This window comes from Euleptes europaea, chromosome 1, assembly GCF_029931775.1.
Source record: "Euleptes europaea isolate rEulEur1 chromosome 1, rEulEur1.hap1, whole genome shotgun sequence".
NCBI lineage: Eukaryota > Metazoa > Chordata > Lepidosauria > Squamata > Sphaerodactylidae > Euleptes > Euleptes europaea.
Window position 1 is genome coordinate 76,703,672 of NC_079312.1, and position 21,376 is coordinate 76,725,047.

The 21,376-nt window shown below is 41.0% G+C and overlaps 1 protein-coding gene across 1 annotated transcript; it reads right to left on the reverse strand.

Annotated features, from left to right (window-relative positions):
• Window positions 1-940: 940 nt before the first annotated feature.
• On the reverse strand, window positions 941-17,375 carry RBM5 (RNA binding motif protein 5). Its single transcript, XM_056848754.1, has 24 exons — window positions 17,334-17,375; window positions 15,985-16,210; window positions 15,419-15,574; window positions 14,832-14,901; window positions 14,298-14,371; window positions 12,054-12,137; window positions 10,926-10,986; window positions 10,702-10,767; window positions 9,516-9,676; window positions 9,028-9,125; window positions 8,721-8,808; window positions 8,519-8,596; window positions 8,356-8,419; window positions 7,064-7,152; window positions 6,558-6,636; window positions 5,990-6,081; window positions 5,125-5,283; window positions 4,308-4,454; window positions 4,146-4,217; window positions 3,373-3,552; window positions 2,650-2,724; window positions 2,095-2,192; window positions 1,880-2,009; window positions 941-1,212 (listed from the first exon to the last, which is right to left on the reverse strand). The coding sequence occupies exons 1-24, from the start codon at window positions 17,348-17,350 to the stop codon at window positions 1,087-1,089; spliced, it is 2,490 nt and encodes an 829-aa protein (XP_056704732.1). The 5' UTR covers window positions 17,351-17,375; the 3' UTR covers window positions 941-1,086.
• Window positions 17,376-21,376: the final 4,001 nt, after the last annotated feature.

Genomic DNA, 21,376 nt, shown 5'->3' on the forward strand with positions numbered 1-21,376 from the left:
CCATCTATCTTGTCCTTTACTACTCCCCCCCATGAAAATAATTGTTTTCAAGGCCAAAGCTGGTAAAATCATCAGGATTATGTCCTGTGATTTAAGAAGTCCCTGCTTCTCTCAGGCCACTTCTATCAATTCACTAGTTGGCTTTAAGTAAGACATTCCCTCTCTCATCTTCAACCATCCATCTGCAACATGGGGATGATGAAAAGATGCAAACTTTCAAACTGAGGTGAATGGATTTTTTCCTGAAGTCTTAACATTTGATGTGAGTTCCTTTTACTACATTATCTCTGAATATAAGGATGCTCAACACTGTAACTCTTTCTCACCCTATGATAGTGGCCCCCAAGACCTACAGATACACTAAAACTACAGGGTTTGCAAGGACAACACAGCTTGTGGTCTCAAGGAAATCCAGGCAACATCCACATCCCCCTTCTTCTTGGACTAGCATTACTTCTGCAGGGATATGAAATTCCATGTGTGGAAGAGCAGTACCTGCCCCACTTTTTGACTCTACTTCATTTTGACTTTCTGTAAACTACTTTGAACAGAATTTTTCCAGAGAATCCATCTATAAAGATTTTTTACATTAAAAACAAAGTTTGGTTTTTGGCTTTTATTTCTGTTTGAAAGAAGCCTGAACTGGCATCTAGAATCAAAATCTTCAAAAAGTCTATACAAAGACATATACAAAATGTACAGGAAAGGTTTGCCAAAATGGGAAACAATAAAAAGTTAGGCAGAGAGAGCGTCAAATCACATTAACACTTCCACTGCTCCAGAGGACAGGAGTGGTTTTTAAGACTACACAAACCTCTGAACACAACACATTGATTTACACTATATACAAGAAAGCATAAAGATGCAGCATCCAGAAACGTTCTTCCAACACGAAGCTGGATTGCTTCGCTTTCAGTGACCCACAGCAGCAACATGCTGGAAGTACAGGAGAACCTGGAATGGAAATGGTCAACCCCAAGTCATAACCAAAACACTGCAGTGCTTGAGGCCATAAGGTTTTTAACAGTCAATTCAGTTGAATGGAGAAATGCTTTGTTCCTCATAAGCTTCAAAGATGGATGGATCTCATTCCATTTCAGTGAATCGGGCAAACATAGCTTTCCGTACAGCATCTTTATAGGAGTCTGCAGTGGACACGCCGTAAGAACTACCCTTTGCTCCTAGCCCAGCTCCTCTCATTCTTACTTGAGCCTACAAAGGAAACCACACCTTTAGTAGCTTGAAAGCAGCAAAAGAATGTTATACAATGATTGAAACAGTACACCTTAGTCAGGAAGAACATTATTTAACTCCAACATTAACAGTGCAACTGTAAACTATTACCCCCTTTTAAATCCACTAACTTCAATGGGCTTAGAAGGTGTGACTCTGTTTAGGATTACACTGTAAATTAACTACCAAATGGACAGAATAAGGTTTGAACTGTTTCCTAAACAATACTCTCAATAATTTATTTACATAAAAGTATTTGGAACTGTAGATCATAATACATCTTATATTGTCAAGATATCAGTCAGTTGAAGAACAAGGCCTTATGTCTTCTTTCGTTATGAACTTCTATGAAAAGCTCTAGTTGTGAAAATTTACTCGCCGCCTACCAGTACACGACTGCAAACAGCCACATGCAGAAGAATCCCAAATTACATGCAAGGGAAAACAATCTATAAATTATCACAGGAGATTAAGATTGCCAGATTTTAACTGCAGCCTCAGAGAGACATACATTTCAGGAATTTATTCTATTCAGAGACGGAAAGGTCCTCCTTACTGTTAGCAAAATGGGGGGGGGGGGAATCTGAAAATATTTAACACTGAAATGCATTCAGATAGTTCTCCAACAACTGTAACGCATTCTTACCTCAATAGGAGCAGTGATGCCTTGGCATTTCCTTCCTAATCCTGAGCCTTCCCTCCACCCCATGGCCTGAAGCATTTTGTTGCCAATATTGCTATGGTCAATGCCATCTTTAGTGGGCTGCTCATAATTCCTACAGAAAAGTAGCACAGTTAAGGCAAGAACAGAATTTCCCAATTTTTTCCTAACAGTAATTACAATATCTTTCAAATACATACACAGTGCCAGCATCAAAGACTTTTTTCCGCTTTGGCTCTGGTGGCTCTGGAATGCCGTACTTCTCCCGGCGTTCAGCTGCTCTGTCTCTGTATTTCATCTGAAATCAGATCAAGTCCATAAACCTTTTGCCACTGTCACCCGACACAACTTAGCAACACATGACCCAAGCAAAACAGAGGGCAAAGTATACAACTACTAGTCAAGCAGGGTACAGCTCAGTGTATAGATTTCCACTCTGACGCTACTGGGGTTCATCTTTTTATGTCAAGACTTTCAGGTGTTAACAGTGGTGAACAAAACACAGCCACAACAGAAAATTTTAATTCTACCTGCCACTATATGTGTGTGACACTTATTTATCAGTATCTGGATGCCATCTAGTTAGCTCACCAGCTTTATTAGCACTGATTTTTCAGATATCAATATATTGGCCCACTTTATGTATGTCACCCCTTCTCCCCAAAGCAGGACACAATTCCTGGTACCAAATTTATACCATATTATTGCTTGGGGGCTGGAGACCTCCTCTAATTTTGTGGTCTTTTGCTACTCACCTCTCTCTCACGCATTTCCAAAGCTTCAAGTTCTTGTTCTGACAGTCTAGATCGCCTGTAGATGTCCATGTTTTGCTTTACATGAAAAAATATTATGTTGCATAATTTAATAATCAAACCAAGCAAACAATAACATTTTTAAAAGTTAGCAACTTATATCCTTATATATCTCAAGAAGAGAGGTTTGACTCAAATGCTTATACCTCCAAAATCTTGTTGGTCTCTAAGGTGCTACTGGACTTGAATCCAGCTCTTCTGCAGACCAACATGGTTACCCTCTGAAACTAACTTATGTCCTATTTGTTTAAGACAAGACTAGCATGTAGTATTTTCAAAAACCTGTTTCCCATGTTATCGCTGGATCCAATATCCTTGCTGAGACTTCACAACTACAAATCTAAGTAGTGCCTGAATGGGAGACCTCATGGTAGATCCTAGATAAGATGCCTTGAGTTCCATGATGGTATAACATTGTAAATTAACAAGACATCTAGAATGACTAAAACACAAAACTGAAGAAGCTATGTTATCTTTGTAAAGACAAGAAGATTCATTCCAACTGAGCTGTACTACTGTGTAAAGGGAAGAGGATATCCACCAATTTCAAATCCTTCTAAAAAGTTCTCCATGTTCCCTTTGCTCTCACAACTAAAAGAATAAATTTATATTCATCTCTATGCCACACCAGATTCTGCAACATTATAATAAAATTGAATATACTACCTTGTGTAGATCGGAGAGCTGCTGGTGCCTTACTAGAGCGTCTTTATTTGGAAATTGCCTTCTACATAACAAACAGGCCATTTTTTTCCAATCTGTTAATTTTTCTTCCTCGCTCTCCAGTCTTTCCAGGAAATCCTCCTCATTATCACTGTCTCCACTATAAGCAGCCACCAACCCACGCTGGAAGAAAAGCAGTGCCAAGAGTATGGTATCAAATATATTGCTTACAGGTGACAGCATCAAGTAGAGAAGACTTCTGAGTACATCAATGGAGGGTTAATGCAGGGAGCTTGCAGTGTTCCTTACTTTTCAATTGGATGTAGACAGCCTCAAAGAGCTGCTAATGCACTATTGTGTGAAACGAATAACCCCTTTATTTGTATTCTGCCTTTAATATTAGTACTAGAACCCTTTCCAATATTCCATAAAAAAAGGGGACAACTACTAAGTAGGATAAATCAGCCATAAAGAGAAAAAGACAGAAGCCTCACCAACTAGGGTTCTTTAGAATGGCTGATAGACAAGTGTTTCTTTTTGCAATTCCAAAGATAAGGGGCCAAAACACACCTGTATTCCAAACACTCAAGTCAGACGGACACTTACAAGGGAAGATAAAATTTCATGCTTACCAAGTGAGATAAAAAGTCATGCTTACCCAGGCCCAAAGACAAGTCCCAGCCAACATTTATTTCTCAAGGGTATGAGTTTACCAACAAGCAGATGTACTAACAGCAATCTAAAAAATAATTCCACACAGGCTACTTTACACTTACTTTGAGTGGGTTGTCATCTTCTCCATTCTTTATCACTTCTGTCATTATCTGCTGTCTCTCAGATAAGGTGCCCTGGAATAAGAAAACACTTGTGAGCCCAAAGGTTGTACACGCTGGACCTTTCTCTTGCGTATCAAACCCTGCTAGTCAACCACTACCTACCTTTTTCTCAAATAGAGCAAACCCAGCATCTGCTGCTGCAGACTCTCGCCTTTCTTCTTCCCTCACGTTCAGAGGCTGGAAACTATTCTTGAAATTCTCCTTCTGTTTGTTCAGGCTCTTTGCCCAACGTTCCATATCTTTAGCAATCTGAACAAGAAAGAAAATACTTCCATCAGCCATTTTTCTACATAGTATCACAGGATACTTTCTGCGACTACAATTATATAGTAATGAATTGTGATATCTACACAAAAATCCATTTCATCTTTTTCTTTCATTTCGATGTTATTAAAGTGTGAATTTTATATGAAATTCAACTCCAGTGTGAAAACATTTGCATTTGGAAATTTCCAGAGCCAACTCTCAATGCTTGGCCATTTAAAGGCTGACTTGCAATATTCCTTAGCTCCAGCACACAGAGCTCCAGTTAGGGATACTTGGACTCAGCTATGCTACAAATACAGTCACAGCTATCTGAAGTTGTTGCTTCTCTAGGGTGTCCCATTTCCCTTGATGTTGTGCCTACGTTACCCCAGGTAGGTCTAATTAAGGATAACGCACTGGAGATCAGGAATTACTTTTACAGCTTATGCTATTTAATGGTATACCAATTTAACAGTACAAGCCGGGATCAAGTTTCTCCAGCCGAGACCAAGAGAAAGAATCACACACCAGTTCAGCACTGATCAACCTTTATACACTTCTAGCAATTGTCTTCAATAAAGATAAATTTCTATTTTTTCCCATGGTGTCATTCTTGGCTATTGAAATCAGCAACTTATATATATAATACTTCAAGTTGCCACTTTAATGTCACCTGTTGGGCTGTTTTGCTCTTGGGTTTCTCTTTCTTTTCTTTCCCTTCTTTGGCTGAAGGTGCATTTTGTTGGTATGTTGTTCCCTCTGCAGCAGGTAGGTAAGTCTCTTTTTCACCATCCCAGTAAAGATACTGTTGTGTTACTGCATTGTAGTAGTACTAAAAAGAATAAACATCTCTTATATTTTCATAAGCAGCATACGGGCAAGAAAACTACTATTGTTTCAGTAAACCGAGACTGGATTTTTGGAATTACAGTCTCTATATCTAAGGACTACAATAGATTCATAATATAAAGGCAAAGGGCATCTCAAAGATTGCCAAATCTAACATGGCAAACAGATGCCAGAGGCCTGTTAATCGAAGAGCAACATGGTACTCTCAGACCACATGGACCTACACAAATGCCAATACATCAGACTGTTGCCCCGCCTACCCTAGCATTGTTTGGTGTTGTCTAAAGCCTTAGATAAGACATCTTTCCCAATTGCCAGGAGGTTTACTCTGACAAGTTCATGTTCCAGGAGTCCTTCAAGACTAAAATTCAAGTCTGTGTGACCCAAAATATTTTTGTTACAACAGCCACAAGATTTGTTTGCCTACAGTTTGAACTGTAACAGAACCATGTTGTTTCACATAAGACAGCTACAGCTGCTTTATTCTTGTAAGGGCCAACAATAATCTATGTTATTCTTTCCATGCACCTCCCTCCCCACCATCTCCTTCCAGAAACACCTTTCCCTTTTATTTAGTCTCTTAAAAATCCCGCCGCCCCCAGTCAATGAAGCTACTGCAGAAGTCTCTTTGACGACCCAAGTTTTCTTTTCTTTTTTAAAGTTTCAACAGCCAAGAGAATTCTGTTTACCTGGGAGTTTGGATCATAATAGAGCCCTGTCACAGGATCATAATAGAAACCTGATGATTCATCATATTGATATGTAGAAGTGTCTGGGATGGCTGTAAAATGACAGTGTGTGCTATTACCAAGGCACTCATATTATGTAAAAATTATTTAGTAACAATTAAGAAAACATCTGGGATCACAGCAGTGAAAGCCATTATAGCAGTTGTACTGAGTCCAACACCATCGTGCAGGATGAATAGACTTGCCTGTGGAAAAGCAGCTAAAAGCCCTCTGCAAACCTTGAGTCTGGGTGACATACAGCAGCTAATTAAGAATGCTGTTTTCTCTGAGGCTAAGAGAGCAGGCATTGCCTTACTCATATAAGATTAAGCTAGTAAGTATTTGATACCCTGCTCCCTCCAAGGCCACTTCTCCAAGATAATAAAGCTATTATATAGGTGCCCAGAGTAGAGTGAAAAAGTTAATTGTACCCACAAGTGGCTGGGTGTATATGCACCTCCCAACCAGTTATGTATTCCTACTGGATAACATGCTATTTAAGAAATTAGTAGCAATTAATTTTGCTTACCATATTTGGTCCCAGGGACTACACCAGTTGAAGATGTTGATGGCACTTGGGAACTAGTGCTTGGCTGTGCTGTCTGTCCCTGGGGGTGGGGTGGGGGAGAACATTCATTACTGCAGAACAGCTTAAAGCTTTTTGTACTGTATACTTATATAGTGTCTTTTTTTAAAGGACACATTTACACATACAAATGTATGTCTGCGTATATGTGTAAAAAAGCAACCCCACGAACCTACTAAGGATCATTGGATGTAGCCCAATACCTCGGAGTAGCCTACAATGAATAGGTTCAGGCCCTGGCTGTCTTGGACTGTGAGATAAACATCTGCCTAATGTTATCACACAGAATAATTACAAACAATTAAAAGTGCTATGGAATCTGAATTTATACAAAAGGAACCAAAATATTGCTAAATATTCTCATTATGTGAAATGAGTAAGAATTTCATACTAAGCCAAGCTCTGTGTGCAAGAATAACACTCTGAAACAGAAGACATCCTGTATTTACCGGGGAATCAGGTGAGTTTGTTTGCTGATTATACAACTGAGGACTCTGGGAAACAACAGCCGCTGTAGCTGCTGCTGTAACTGAAGTACCTGCCAACAAAAAAGACTGTTAAGAATTCAAGGAAGAAGGGTCATGAAATAAAAGCACTGCATTACTGAAACCACAACTCAACTTGCCAAAGTGCATCTGAAACCCACCACCCCATGAAGGAGGAAGGATGCTCAGACATTCTAATTACACAACCCAGTTGGACCACCTGATCTGGTGATTCTGTGGATAAGGTTTCCAGGACCATCCTGATATTGAGATGGTTTAACAACTGTCCTTCAGTGTTAATCCTCTGAAGATGCCTGCCACAGCTGCTGGCGAAACGTCAGGAAAGAAAATACCAAGACCACGGTCACACAGCCCGGATAACCTACAAGAACCAATTTCTAAGCCCTTGATTATTTATGCCACTCCACTGCATGTAGATACAATGTAAACTAGCTACTTTATTCATAGTCTGCCATAGCAAGATTGTGCGTTTGTGTGTGTTAAGTGCTGTCAAGTCGCTTCCGACTCATGGTGACCCTATGAATGAAAGTCCTCCAAAATGTCTTATCCGTGACAAAAAAAAAAACAAATCAGTGAGTTATAGATCAAATCAAGCCTGAACTGACCCTAGAAGCTAAAATGACTAAACTGACAGCCTTGCTCAGATCTTGCAAATTGAAGGCTGTGGCTTCCTTTATTGAGTCAATCCATCTCTTGTTGGCTCTTCCACTTTTCCTGCTGCCCTCAACTTTTCCTAGCATGACTGTCTTTTCCAGTGACTCTTGTCGTCTCATGACGTGACCAAAATACGATAGCCTCAGTTTAGTCATTTTAGCTTCTAGGGTCAGTTCAGGTTTGATTTGATCTATAACCCACTGATTTGTTTTTTTGGCAGTCCACGGAATCCGTAACACTCTCCTCCAACACCACATTTCAAAGGAATCTATTTTCTTCCTATCAGCTTTCTTCACTGTCCAGCTTTCACACATAGTAAAAGGGAATACGATGGCATGAATTAATCTAGTCTTGGTGGCCAGTGACACATCCTTACACTTCAAAATATTTTCTAGCTCCTTCATGGCTGCCCTTCCCAGTCTCAATCTCCTTCTGATTTCTTGGCTGCAGTCTCCCTTTTGGTTGATAGCAAGATTAGGAGAACTAATTTGGTGAGGGTTTTCAACTGGCTCTAAAGTTGTGGAATTTACACAACACTGACAAAAAGAATTGTACATGTACTGCAAAGAGAAAGCTGTTACCTGATATTGTGGCTGAATCTGCATCCAATGCCCCTGCTTGATTCTGGTAGAACTGTTGATAATCCTGTGAAATTATGTAAGGAATTTAACGATAAAGTTAGTTTTGTGTTATACGGTGTCAGCACCCCTTGGAATATATACGTATGCTCTTTTGTTATCTTACCTGAGCATACTGGGAGTAACCATCCTGTCCTAGTTGGAGGTAGTTGAAGTCAACTGAGCTGCCTTCTCCACTCTGAGGCTACAAATTGAAAGCCATGACTAAGCATCAAATACAGCAAAAACACTATTCACAACAACTAGGCTATTTAAATCACTATTAGGAGTCCTCCCACTAGCAATCATCTATTTCAGAGATCCTCTACCTGGGTGGATGACCACTGGGCTGCTGCAATAGCTGTACTAGCCACAGAGAAAGCACTGACACGATTACCATCCGGAAGAAGCAAATCCCTGAAACAAATAACAAACAACTAAATCCATTTTCACCCCTAGACATCAGGGAGACCCACAGCTACCAAGATGACACTGGGTGATAAGGTTTCCTTTCTCAAGACTTTCCATAAGAATGAAAACTGCACAACAAATTGTAACGTTTTAAGTTCCATACCAATGAGAGATTTTTGAGATACCTTTATCACAGAAGAGAAAGACCAACAATTAATAACTCACTTCCTGGCACTCTTTGCAAAATCCACACCAATTGTTTTGCCATCTATTTTCAGAGGTGGCTGAAGACTCTGCAAAATCTGCAACAGCTGAGAAGCATCCTAAAAAGAATGTTGTTATCACTCAAATTATCTAAATATAAACACTTTTGACATAAAGATTGACAAATGGTGCGTATCCTTTGATTATATTGTAGGATTTTGTTTTTTCCATAAAAGGAATTAACAGCCTCACTTAACAATAACTGATAAGATAATTGTAAATTTGTCATCACATTTAAAAGAGTGTGCTAAACTCTGCATTGGTATCCAAGTGATCATTCAACAGAATGTAATTCATGTCTATGGTGCTTCTCAAAAGAATGAACTCCAAGGGCTTTAACTTCTACCTCTCCAGAGCAACTAACTGAACTGGAATATTCCTAGGAAATAGATCTCTTTCCAGGTTTAACACAAAATCTAACGTCAAAGCAAAATAAAGTACATACTTACCATTGCAGAAGACAACTGTACAAAAGCAAAGCCTCTATTCTGCTGGGTCTGTTTATCTTTGATAAGTCGGATATTATTTACTGCCAGAGAAGCATAAGGTGACAAAGCAGTCATGATTGATTCCACTACTGTGTGAGGAGCTATATTGCGGAGAATAAGAGCTGGAGGGGGGGGGGAAACAACCAGTTGTTACCACCACTTAATTAACCCTCCTAAGTACAGATGATCACAAAAAACACTTGGATATTAATGAGAATATGATTTTTTTAAAACCTCCAATACTTGCAATCAAAAGCCAGATATACAGATATTTATTTTTATCCTGCCCCTTCCCCGACAATCAGGGCTCAGGGCGGTTAACAACACAGATACAAAACATAAATAGAATTCAAAAATTCTATAAAACAATTTAATACATTGGCATGCTAGCATGACGATCAGAGAAGCTGACAGTAGGCCCAGAAAGACTGCGTCAATGGAATGCCTAGAGGAATAATTCCTAGACACGTCTTTTCAGCCAGAGCATTTGACCAGGTTGGGGCCACGATCGAAAAAGTCCTTGTCCTGGTAGAGGTTAATTGAGCTACCCAAGGGCCAGGCACCACCAGAAGTCTGTGTGAAGCAAAACACAAACACCACTGGGGGGTTGTAACGGGAGAGGTGGTCCTTAACGTATTATGGTCCCAGCCAGACCACTTAGGGCTTTGAAGGTTCTTGAATTTGACCCAGAAACAAATTAGAAGCAAGTACAGCTGCTTCAAATTAGGGTGAATATGTACACACCACAATGTATCAAGTCAACAGCCTGACAGCTGGATTCTGGTGGCACTCAACCCCAAACTTCCTGATGAACTCAGCCAGAGTGCATGTAGATATTATATAACATTGGAAACAAGATAGAACCCTGCAGAACCCCGCAATCCAGAGACCGCCTAGTCCATATTTGTCTTCATTAGCTACCCTCGAACAGCATCCTTGGAGGAACGAGCCAAACGAAGACATATTCACATTCTCCTTGGTGACTATTTTGGTATACTTTGTACAGATTAGGTTTTTAACCTTATAACAGCTTGTGAAACAGAAACACCCAATTACTGCTCTCTAAATAACTTTGATGACTCCTTTAATAATCTCAGGAGCCCCCTCACCCCACAGTGTGAAATAAACCTTGAGAGACAAGACTCACTGTCACAATAGTAATCCACAGACTGAACAGCCTCTGCTCCTCCAGGTGGCACCTCCTGTTCTGAATCTTCGTTGTAAAAGAGAGAAAGTTGTATTCAGTAACACAGCAGAGTTAAGTTATTTGATGTCACAGACCTCCACAAGTCTATAAAATGAATGACGTGCCGGTTACAATAATTTAGTACAGTAGAACTTATACTAAATCATACCGTTATTTGAACTTACCAAACTTATCTGCTCCGCACCGAAAACATTTTAATCGCCTCCTGAAGTTGTAAAGGCAGCACTAAAATGTAAAACCAATTTATCACAATTTATTATACTACCACTTTTAGTAGCATATTTTATTTATTATACAGAATAACTGTAAGTCAGCTGTGACTTGACAGCAAAAAATTTTTACTAAAAGGACGCACCCCATTTACAGAAATTATTTTCAAGTAAAACCATTATCAACATTAACTACACATTATCCAGCACATTAGTGATGCAGATGGTACACTCCCAAAGCCAAGGTATGTCTGACATCAGTCAGCTGAAATGCACACAGCATGTAGCACCTAGGAGTATGCAGATGTGACAGTACTTACTAAGAATACTTCGCCCTTAGAAATGCTCATTCAAATTTGAAGAACAGCCAAGCAAGTCTTGGGAAAATAGATTCCTAATTAAGAAGATCTACTATGAGGCCTAGAGACCAAGTATAGACTTGGGTCTATACTCTTACATAATATCACAGATCTGGGTAGTTCTCAATATGAGCAAAGGAGGAAGTGGTCAGAGGATGTCCTAGCCAGATGATCAGCATTTCTGAATATACTATGCCAACTCTACATAAATCTGAAAATTGCAATAGTTTTGCACCGTCATGTTACAACACAATCCTGTAACAGCTGCCAGTCAACAGCTTAGTCTGAAGAAGCAGCCCCACCTCAGTCAACTTAGGTGCCATATTTTTCTTAGGGCAGTAAAGAACAGCAGGAAGTGTTGCGACCAGGTCACTAGGAAGTAGGGAAAGGGTATTAACACTGAACAGGTTTTAGAATAAGAGCAAAGGAACCATCACTAATCATCTGTTCTCCATGTCCAATACATCAGCTGATGATCCAGTACAGACAAGATTTCTCATCAAAAGCAGACCCCCAATACTCCTTCCGCCAGACAATTCTACTTCAGTGGCAACCACTGTGCTATTATTTATGTTGCATGCTGTTTTGAATTTGAACTGCTTTGGCAGCTAATGCAGCTCCAAGGGAGATTCTAAAAATAATGTTCACTTAAATGGATATAGTTAAGTATATATAACCAGACAGCAGCTAGGAAGTCCGCTTCTTTGCAGAAACACTGTCTTACCTTGTTACAAAGCCAGTCTTCAAATTTAGGCCTGGGATTGCTGTAGTGCATGGCAATTGGCTTCCCCTGAATCACCAATTTTTTCTGCAAAAAAAGCACATTTAGTTATTCCAGTATCACAGCACAGGTGTCCATTTTCCCATGGCAGAGCACACTTCGGAGGATTCAGTGCTCATGAATTAAATGGACAACATATGGGGAGAACGTACAGGACCAACCACCGCCACCTACACTCTGCCCATCCAGTCCTGCAGGAGGACATGGGCAGCAAAAAAATGGGATGTGCAGTAAAAGTAAACGATATCAGGGAATGTTGATCGAGCTGCCAAAACTAAGCGCTGACATGGAACCAGGAAGTGTCTCAAAGGAGACCAAATTGTAATGGCATAGCAACACACGGCTTTTAAAGTATTGTTAAGTGACTGCTTCACTTCTTCCCCAACTCCAACACCCTAGATCTTTTAAAACTTCAAACAAATTGACTTCTCAGTTGCTTTCTTCATGTGCCCCTTTGAAAGTACAGTACTTTGTGAAAGGACCCTGGGTACACTTCAAGGCTGACAATAGACATGAACTGAACACACGTTCAGTATAAATTTCTTTTGACTAATTTCATCATTACGCATGAAAGCTTGCATAATAGGTTTGTGTCCCTCAGAAAATAGCTTTCTTCAAATAACTAGACTGATACTGAAGTTTCGCCAATCGGTTAATATTTCGTATTGCTTTCAGTGCCCCCTTCAAAATCAGTGAATGTTATAAAGGATTAGCTACTTAAAAGAAGCCAAGTTTCTCAACCTCAAACTGTTTTGAATTCTATGTGAAATCCTATAACCCCCCCTAACTTTTTGCAAGTCTGTTAAAACTCTTCTTTCAGAGAGATGCACCTTTAAGTATGTCCTGGGGATGTGAACGTTGAGTTAACGTGGCTCACAATTTATCTGAAAGTTACTTTAGAAAACTGAGTTCTAACAGTAATGGCTTCAAGAGCAATAAGGATCTGGGGGAAAAAGAGTGCAGACCCAGTCCTTTGCTGCTGGAGTAGATAATTTAGTACCCCCACGAAAGGAGAGGGTAAGGCTGAAGGCTCAAAAGTAACTGGAGTATGCACACACAAACAAAAGATGCTGGCATATTTACAGTATTGTATCATGTTTGTCTGACAGTTCAATGGCAACAGGCCACTAGGGAGGCTCATCTACTTTTTCCCTATTACTAAAGGATGTATGATTATTTTGGAGTTTGAAATTGATCCATGAACATTGATACAGCTTTGTATACATTAAATTGTATACATTAAATTGAATGTATACATTAAATTGAAAGCCTTCGACAATATTAAAATTGTGATTCCAGTTTACTAGCAGGTTAATGTGGGCACCAGATTTTGTGGTGCCATTGCATTCTATGTCCACTGTACAGGCCACTTAAGGCATGCAAAGATTTTATTAGTTTAACTGCTGTGATAGTTGCCAAAGCAATATGTTAAAACAGCCATTAAACAATAAGTTCAAAGCTGAGTACAAAGTGCTTTTTCAGTCTTAAAAAAGCAATATATTTTAATGTCAGACATACCTACATAGTTCTAGCTTTATAACAATACATCAGTACAATTATTTCATTAACATAAATTGATATAATTCAAATCACTAAAGTATCACTGTGCTGGAATTAAAGCAAAATACTATTCTTTTTAGTTTATATTTCTCATTCTATGTATCAGTTTAATTGCTCTGATAAACTAAATGTATTTTTACTTGATGGTGAAGTCATTACTTTTGCTGAAGATGCAGATGTTTTCATATTTAAGTTTCAAAGACTGTATCTTTGTAACTTATACTACCATAAAGTACACTTACAAATTCTGGAATACTCAGAATTGGTTGGATATTTAAAGAATTAATTTTGGTGGGCACTTAACAAGGAATAATTGTAGAAATAATTCTCCAGGAGTCTGGTTAAAGGCTTCAAAAGTTATTAAGATCTGTGTTACAGCACTCTTACTAGTGAACAGTTAAACACAGATTTATGCTGGTCTCGTAAGAGATTGCCAACAGATTTTCCCATGTTTTCTGTTATTCGAATTTCTTAAAAACAAATTTTTAATATACACAAAGCTTTGTATCTTTAGGAAGTCACGGTTTTGGAACAAACAACTCCTTCAGCTTTTTAGTTATTCCTTTTTAAAAACTGTACAGACTTGTTCCATTTTCAGGAATATCTAGACTTGGTGAGTGAAGCAACCTGATTGGCTTCCATCCAGCTGGTAGCATCTTGAAAGTGATAAAACTCCACGAAGGCGAAACCACGGCTTACACCTAGAGACAGCATTCAGATATAGACGGGATACTTGTGTTAGTCAGTTCCTTAAAAACAGGTGAATCTCTCTCCAACTGCTTCATTATTTCATGACAAAGCAGTTTTATAAATGCGACGTCAACTCTGAATTTGCTTCTTGTTTTGCCATGGCAAGGAAACCAAGCTGCCTCAACAGGCTACATTCCACCTGAATGGGATTCATGTTTAATGATCATGCAACAGACTACGAAAATTTAAAAATTGATTTACAGTAGGTTTACTTACCAATACCTTTTAATATATATATAAACTGATGGCTTCTTCTACTACCTATTAGCCTTTCAAAAGGCAAAATTCCTTAACCATGGCAAACCTCTCATTTTGCTTTGTACTTGCAGGTGTGTGACAGTTTTGAAAACTGTTTTAGGCCTGGGGAAGAGGAAGATGGAACCAAAAAGGAAAAAAAGGTAGAACTCTCACCTGTCTTTCTTTTCATCAGTCTCACATCTGCAGGCCGAGGGCCTTCACAGGATTCAATGATGTCTCGAATCTATTTGCGAGTTTGACAAAGCATCAGCAGTATCCAAAAAAGTGCAACCAATTTCAAGTTCTAATTAGATCTTTGCTTTACTACAACAGACCTAATGCAAATCAAACTGACTTTGAAATAAATTGCAAGATTCACTTGAAGCTTGTGAACAAGTTTGTGAGCCTCACAACAAAAGAGTTGTGGCGAAAACGATTTAAAGGTTTGGATACTCAGACCCCACAGAAGGCACTTCTAACATATGCACACAGGAAGGCTTGCCAACATCCTCTCCCTACCCCTGTGGTCCCCAAACACTGATTCCAGAAAGTTGGAGGACTCTCCAGGTAGAAAGGGAAGTTAGCCAACCCACATGAGAAGTGCCTTTCACTTGTCCAGTGATACCTCTGTATCCAAGCCAGAGTAATTAAGATTCAGAACCATTAAAAATTCACTTAAATGTAAGAAAAAAGGTGTTTTGTTAAATTTACAACTAAAAAGCTGAGACACTAGATATTGCTTAAAAAATGAGTTTACTTACATCATAGTCTGTAACAGTGATAGGAAGCCCACGTAACATGATGGTCTTGCTTTCTTTCTCATCATTAATGTCGTTTCGATAGTCATGTTCTCCATAGTCTCCATCAGAATGATATCCATCTTCGGATTTATCACTATTACGTCGCTCACGTTCATGCTCCCTCTGCCAAGTAAGCATGTACTTCAGCAAGTGTATACAATGCCATTTTACAAGTCAATCCTTTGGAACTTTATCCACTAAACAGACCATTTTAAGACTCAAGAAAACGACTCTTGAATGCATCTCTGTAAGCAAACACATTTATTCATTCCACAGACAACCCCCCCACCACAAATCCTAGTTGTAGCTGATGATGGATTTTAAGACTGAGTAGTTTCATCAATACTAGTCAGACCGAAGACATCAAACAGAATGAAGTTCTTGGCCATACCATGTGATTAATAATCTCAGCAAGAAAATCTCTGGTTGATTAACATGGATGAGTACAAATCTATTCAAAATGCTAACTAGGAGTTAGCTTCACACTTTATTCACAGCCTACCAAATTATGCACATCTCTTACTTACCTCAGGACTATCATAATCTCTGCCATCATAATCTCTGCCATCATAATCTCTGCCATCATAATCTCTGCCATCATAGTCCCTGTAATCATCATATCTGTCATTTCTGCGCTCCTCGCTGGATCTTTTATAGTCAGAATCACGTCGCCGGCTTCTGGAATCTCGATCATCACGATCATCACGATCTATAATAGAGCCATATCTTCCGCTTCGTTCTGTCCTGCTCACACTGCAGAAACAAAGATTGGAAAGAGAAACAACTTGAAGGTTGTAATGTTGCCCCTCAGTTAACATCCTTGCACAAGAAAGGGTGTATCAAAATGCTGCATCTCTAGACAAACTGCATGTTATAATTACATCATGGTACCCACTGCACGGTTTGTTAGTGCAGGAGTACAAAACTCAGTTCTATACACAAATCTCCTTTTTAAAATTAATTATGTCTAAGGTTGGCAGAGGGTAGTTATTAGTGCAAATCTGACTATGTGTATGTTTAAAGTGCCATCAAGTCACAGCTGACTTCAAATCAAATCAAATCACACCTTTATTTGACATTAAACACACACACACAGCTGACTTATGGCAACCCAGTAGGGTTTTCACGACAAGAGACTAACAGAGGTAGCTTGCCGTTGTCGTCTTCTGCATAACAATCCTGGTATTTCTTGGTGGTCTCCCATTCAAGTACTAACCAAGGCTGATCCTGCTTAGCTTGAGATCATTCTAGCCTGGCCCAGCCAGGTCAGGGGAGCTGAGTATATACCATGTGATATATTTAATGGTAACTCACCGATTTATAAAAGTGGTTTTCAGACATAAAAGTGTGCTCTATAGTTCAAGGGCTTAATATAGAAGCACCATAAAGAATATTAATTTAATTCGGCTTTCTACTTTACCGCAATACAAACTATAGCTTGGATCCTGATCTCCTTTTCCATCTGAAGAACTGGGGGGAGACTACATTTCATTATCTTCCCCCCCAATGCAGAAAACCCATTGCCCATGCCGCTGTTAGAAATCCAGATTTAGGAAAGAGGGAACATGCTGCAGTTGGAAGGGCACACAGAGAGGTCTCCCTTCATCTTATGTGGCTCAACTCATGGAAGACAGGATCCACATTTACCGCTGATCCAGGATCAACGAGGGCAGCATCTGTTAACCTGAGACTCTTTTCCAGCTTGCGTATGCATACATCTGTCAGTGTCACCAAGTAATTCATTTTCTTCCCAGCAAGACAAAAGACACAGCATTCCTACATCTCAGACCAAAGATTTACACTTTATAACAGCGAGCTATCCTGTGTTAAGATTTACAACCGCACACAGCACTACATACACATCCATACTGCATACCGTTTGTCGGAACCCATGGCTTGCCCTTTGGTCTTGGCTAAACCACTTCTAGTAGATCAAGAGAAGAATCTAGAAAACAACAAAGGGGAAAATCCATCAATGCAGGCATAATTTTTTTGAAGAACAGACGGCAGGGGATTCGTGGCTCTACGAACCCCACCTCCACTCATTTACCATTCGAGAGCATCATTAAAGAAAGCTCATAATTACATTTGAAAATAACCTCCAACGCTTTAATCTAGACGCAGCTACTAAAAAGCAATCGCTTTTGTGATCAGAATACTGCGCAATGAGCAGAGAGAAACGCTCCCCACAAGTCACCCCCAAATGCAGCCCAGACACCCCGCTAAGCAGCAGCGATTCATTGCGTGGCAAACGGGGTACGAAACAGCCCCAAACGCAGCAACACCCCCCCCCCCCAGGGATCTATAGGAAACGAGAGGGCTGGGAAGGCATCAAAATGGTGTCTGACACGTCGCAGTGTCCGGGGGAGAAAAAAACAACCGCAGAAAGCAGCCACGCCTGCGATCGACAGTAACGAGGATTATTAGCAAGTGCGATTTCCAGCCCCATTGGCCTTAACGAAGAGAAAGGAAAATAAGAGATCGGGAGCAAACAGTGATGCTTCTAGGGAGACAACCGACTGCAACAGCCCCCTCCCCCCCCCGCCCCCTTAAACCTTAGGGGCTCCGAGACCCGCTAAGTACTAGACCCTCAACGACTCCAAAAGGGAACCCCGCTACAGCACCTCACTCCGTACTAACCCTAGGGTCGTGACAGCGAGAGGCTTCACTCTTCGCGGCAAGGTCTACGGCGGCCTGTTCAAAGGTAACCGATTGCCGCAGCGTTGGCGTCGGTTGGTCGGGGCTCTTGGCCGTCTCTGTATAAAATCAATGTCTTCGCCTCTAAACGTCCAGGAATCAGAACTTACCGGAAAGGGGAGACGGGGGAGAAGGGGTCGCGCCGCCGCAGCAGCCACAGCAGCAACCGCCGCAGCCTTTCTCCAACGCCACAAAATGGCGCCGAGGCAGACCTCCCCGTCTTCTACCCACAATGCCCAGCGCCACCCGCTTGGAAGTTTCCAGCCGCCGACAGGCAGAAGCTTCTGTTTTCGCGCCGCATTCTGGGTACCGTAGTGCGCTCAGGTGGGGCGGGGCCCTCTTTGGTTGCATTATTCCAAAAATAATTCACAGTGGGTCGCCGTGTTAGTCTGTCTGCAGTAGTAGCAAAGGGCAAGGGTCCAGTAGTGAGCTGTGGCTCACGAAAGCTCCTACCCTGCCAGAAAATATTCTTGTTAGTCTTTAAGGTGCTACTGGACTCTTGCTCTTTTCTATTATTCCAAAAAAGTTGGCACTGGGGAGAAGTCCCCCCCCCCTCCCAATCTTAAAAGCCCTGCTACCCAGCACTGCGATATAACATTTCTGACACCTCTACGCTCACACCTCCGGTCTCTTTCTGCACTGTACTATGGAGCCTTTGTGCGATCGAAGGGATGCTAGGTTCGCTCAATCTCTCTGGGCGTCCGACCATCTTGGTTTCAGTACTCTTATCGCTATCTTCTACGGCCATTTCAGAAAGCTCGCTACCTTAATATATACATTGTGTGTGTGTGTGTGAAGTGCCGTCAAGTCGCTTCCGACTCATGGCGACCCTATGAATGAAAGTCCTCCCAAATGTCCTGTCTTCGACAGCCTCGCTCAGATCTTGCTAACTGAAGGCTTCCTTTATTGAGTCAATCCACCTCTTGTCGGGTCTTCCTCTTTTCCTGCTGCCCTCAATTTTTCCTAGCATGACTGTCTTTTCCAGAGACTCTTTGTATTTTTATATATAGAGAAGTTTTTATGATTTTTACAAAAAAGAAAACATAACGAAGTATAAATCATAAAAAAGAAAATATTAAAATACAAAAAAAAAATACAAAAAGAGCACTTATACTACAATTACACCTCTTCTGTTATGGAATTATTAAATAAACAGGGCCCGTATACCCACCACCCACCTTACAGTGGCTCTTCTCGTCTCATGACATGACCAAAATATACATAGTCAAAAAGGGCCAGAGTCCAGTAGCACCTTAAAGACTAACAAAAGTATTTTCTGGTAGGGTAGGAGCTTTCGTGAGCCACAGCTCACTTCTTCAGATACAGAGAGCTGTATTTTCGTGAGCTGTGGCTCACGAAAGCTCCTACCCTACCAGAAAATATTTGTGTGAGTCTTTCAGGTGCTACTGGACTCTGGCCCTTTTTGACTACTGCAAACAGACTAACACGGCGACCCACTGCGAAATATACGTAGTACTTGAAAGTAAGGCATGAATACAGCAAAACGTGTAGCGGGGCGCATAAGAGCGGGTTGCACAATCTCCGCGGCAGCCGGCATCTTTTGCAACGCAGACCGTCCCCGGCAGGGCGCCACGTTCCAGACCCGTCTTGAGTCTCCCGACAAGGCAGGAGCAGGAACAGAGGTCAGGGCAACAGAACTGCAGTACAATCCTCCGTGGTGGTGGTGGTGGTGGGCGTGGGGGGGGGGGTATATGCTGTGGGTCAAAATCACAGGAATCGTCCGCTTCGGCGCAAGGGCATGGCAGGACTCTCCGAAAAGCAAAGATGAAGCAGTGACATAAAGTCAGCAAGGAAACAGTCTCTACATTTTAACAAACGGATGGTACAAAATGGCCGAGGGGGGATGCAACGCCCCACGAGAACAAGCCGGCTGGAGCGTCGGACTACTGGGACCTGGGAGACGATGGCTCCAACTCCCCTCTCCACCAGGAAAGCCTCCTGGGTGACCTTAGGGCAACCACGTACTTAGCCTAACCAACCTCGCAGGAGTAGAAAAGGGTCAGCGTCCAGTAGCACCTGAAAGACTCACAACAACATTGTCTGGCAGGGTAGGAGCTTTCGGGAGCCACAGCTCACTTCTTCAGACACAGCTCGAATGTGAATCCATCGGTCTTGAAGTAGAGGAGAGTGAATTCAGACAAGCATTAGCATGTAAATGTGAACAGTATGTAAATGTGAATAGCAGGACTGTTGTGAGGATCAAATGGAGGAGAGTGATGTAAGCTGCTTTGGGTCTCCACTAGAGATAAAGGTGCGGTTTAAATTTTTAGGAACAGCAACTGCTATTCCACCAGCACGTCGCTGTAGCCATTGTGCATAAACTGACAAAGCAAGGTCAAGGAAAAAATTATGAGTTGGCATATAATTGTAAAATTTTATTATTTGGTTATTTATAGTCTTCCTTTCTCGCTGAGACGCAAGGCATATTACATAGGGTTGCCAGGTTCCCCCCTCTCCATCGGTGGGAGGTTTTTTTTTGGGGGGGGGGACTTGGCAACCCTATGTAAACTGCCCTGTTTTCAAGATCTGAACAAGGCTGTTTTGGAGGACACTGATTCATAGGGTCGCCATGAGCAGGAAGCGACTTGACGGCACTTAAACACATTCAGCTCCATCCCAAATTGGACCATCCTGGCAGACTTAATCCCTTTTGGATAAGGGATGATCCAGTTTAGACCAGGCCAGGTATTTGTCAAGGATGTTTCGAGCCATTACCGGGTGCTTGATGGAAGTGGGATATAGCTCTGATTGTAAAAGTAGCCGATGACACTGGAGATGGGAAATGTGCTTGTCAGTCTTAGAAAGGAGGCTGGCTTAGGTCCACCTCCACTTTAGCATAACTATCCGTATGTTTGAGATTTTCCCTTGTCTTCAAGATTCAGTGAAAACTGGGTCCATAAGAAGTTGGGTAGGGATTAAGGACTCCTTCGACTTCTTGTTACCACAAGGAACTCTGCACATGCTCTGAGGAACCAGCTTCAGCATAGGTAACGTGTTTAGCTTAGTTAGTGCAACTGTACTGCTTTTCATTTGAGTATCTGTGTGGTTGTCACTGTGCTTTCCCCTGTATTTTGTTTGCCTCCCCCTTTAAAAATCCAACCTTTTCCTCCCCCCCTTTTTTACAATAAACCTTTTTATAAAAACATTTTTTGGCTTCACTTAATACAATCTATTTCTCTGGGATATTTATTTTAATTTCTT

Bases quoted from the DNA above. Each gene is read 5' to 3' on its own strand.
- RBM5 (XM_056848754.1), bottom strand. The intron at 4,218-4,307 runs GTAGGTAGTGGT...TTCTTATTCCAG, and splicing joins TTGCTCTATTTGAGAAAAAG to GGCACCTTATCTGAGAGACA. The intron at 2,010-2,094 runs GTATGTATTTGA...ACTTTTCTGTAG, and splicing joins GTCTTTGATGCTGGCACTGT to GAATTATGAGCAGCCCACTA.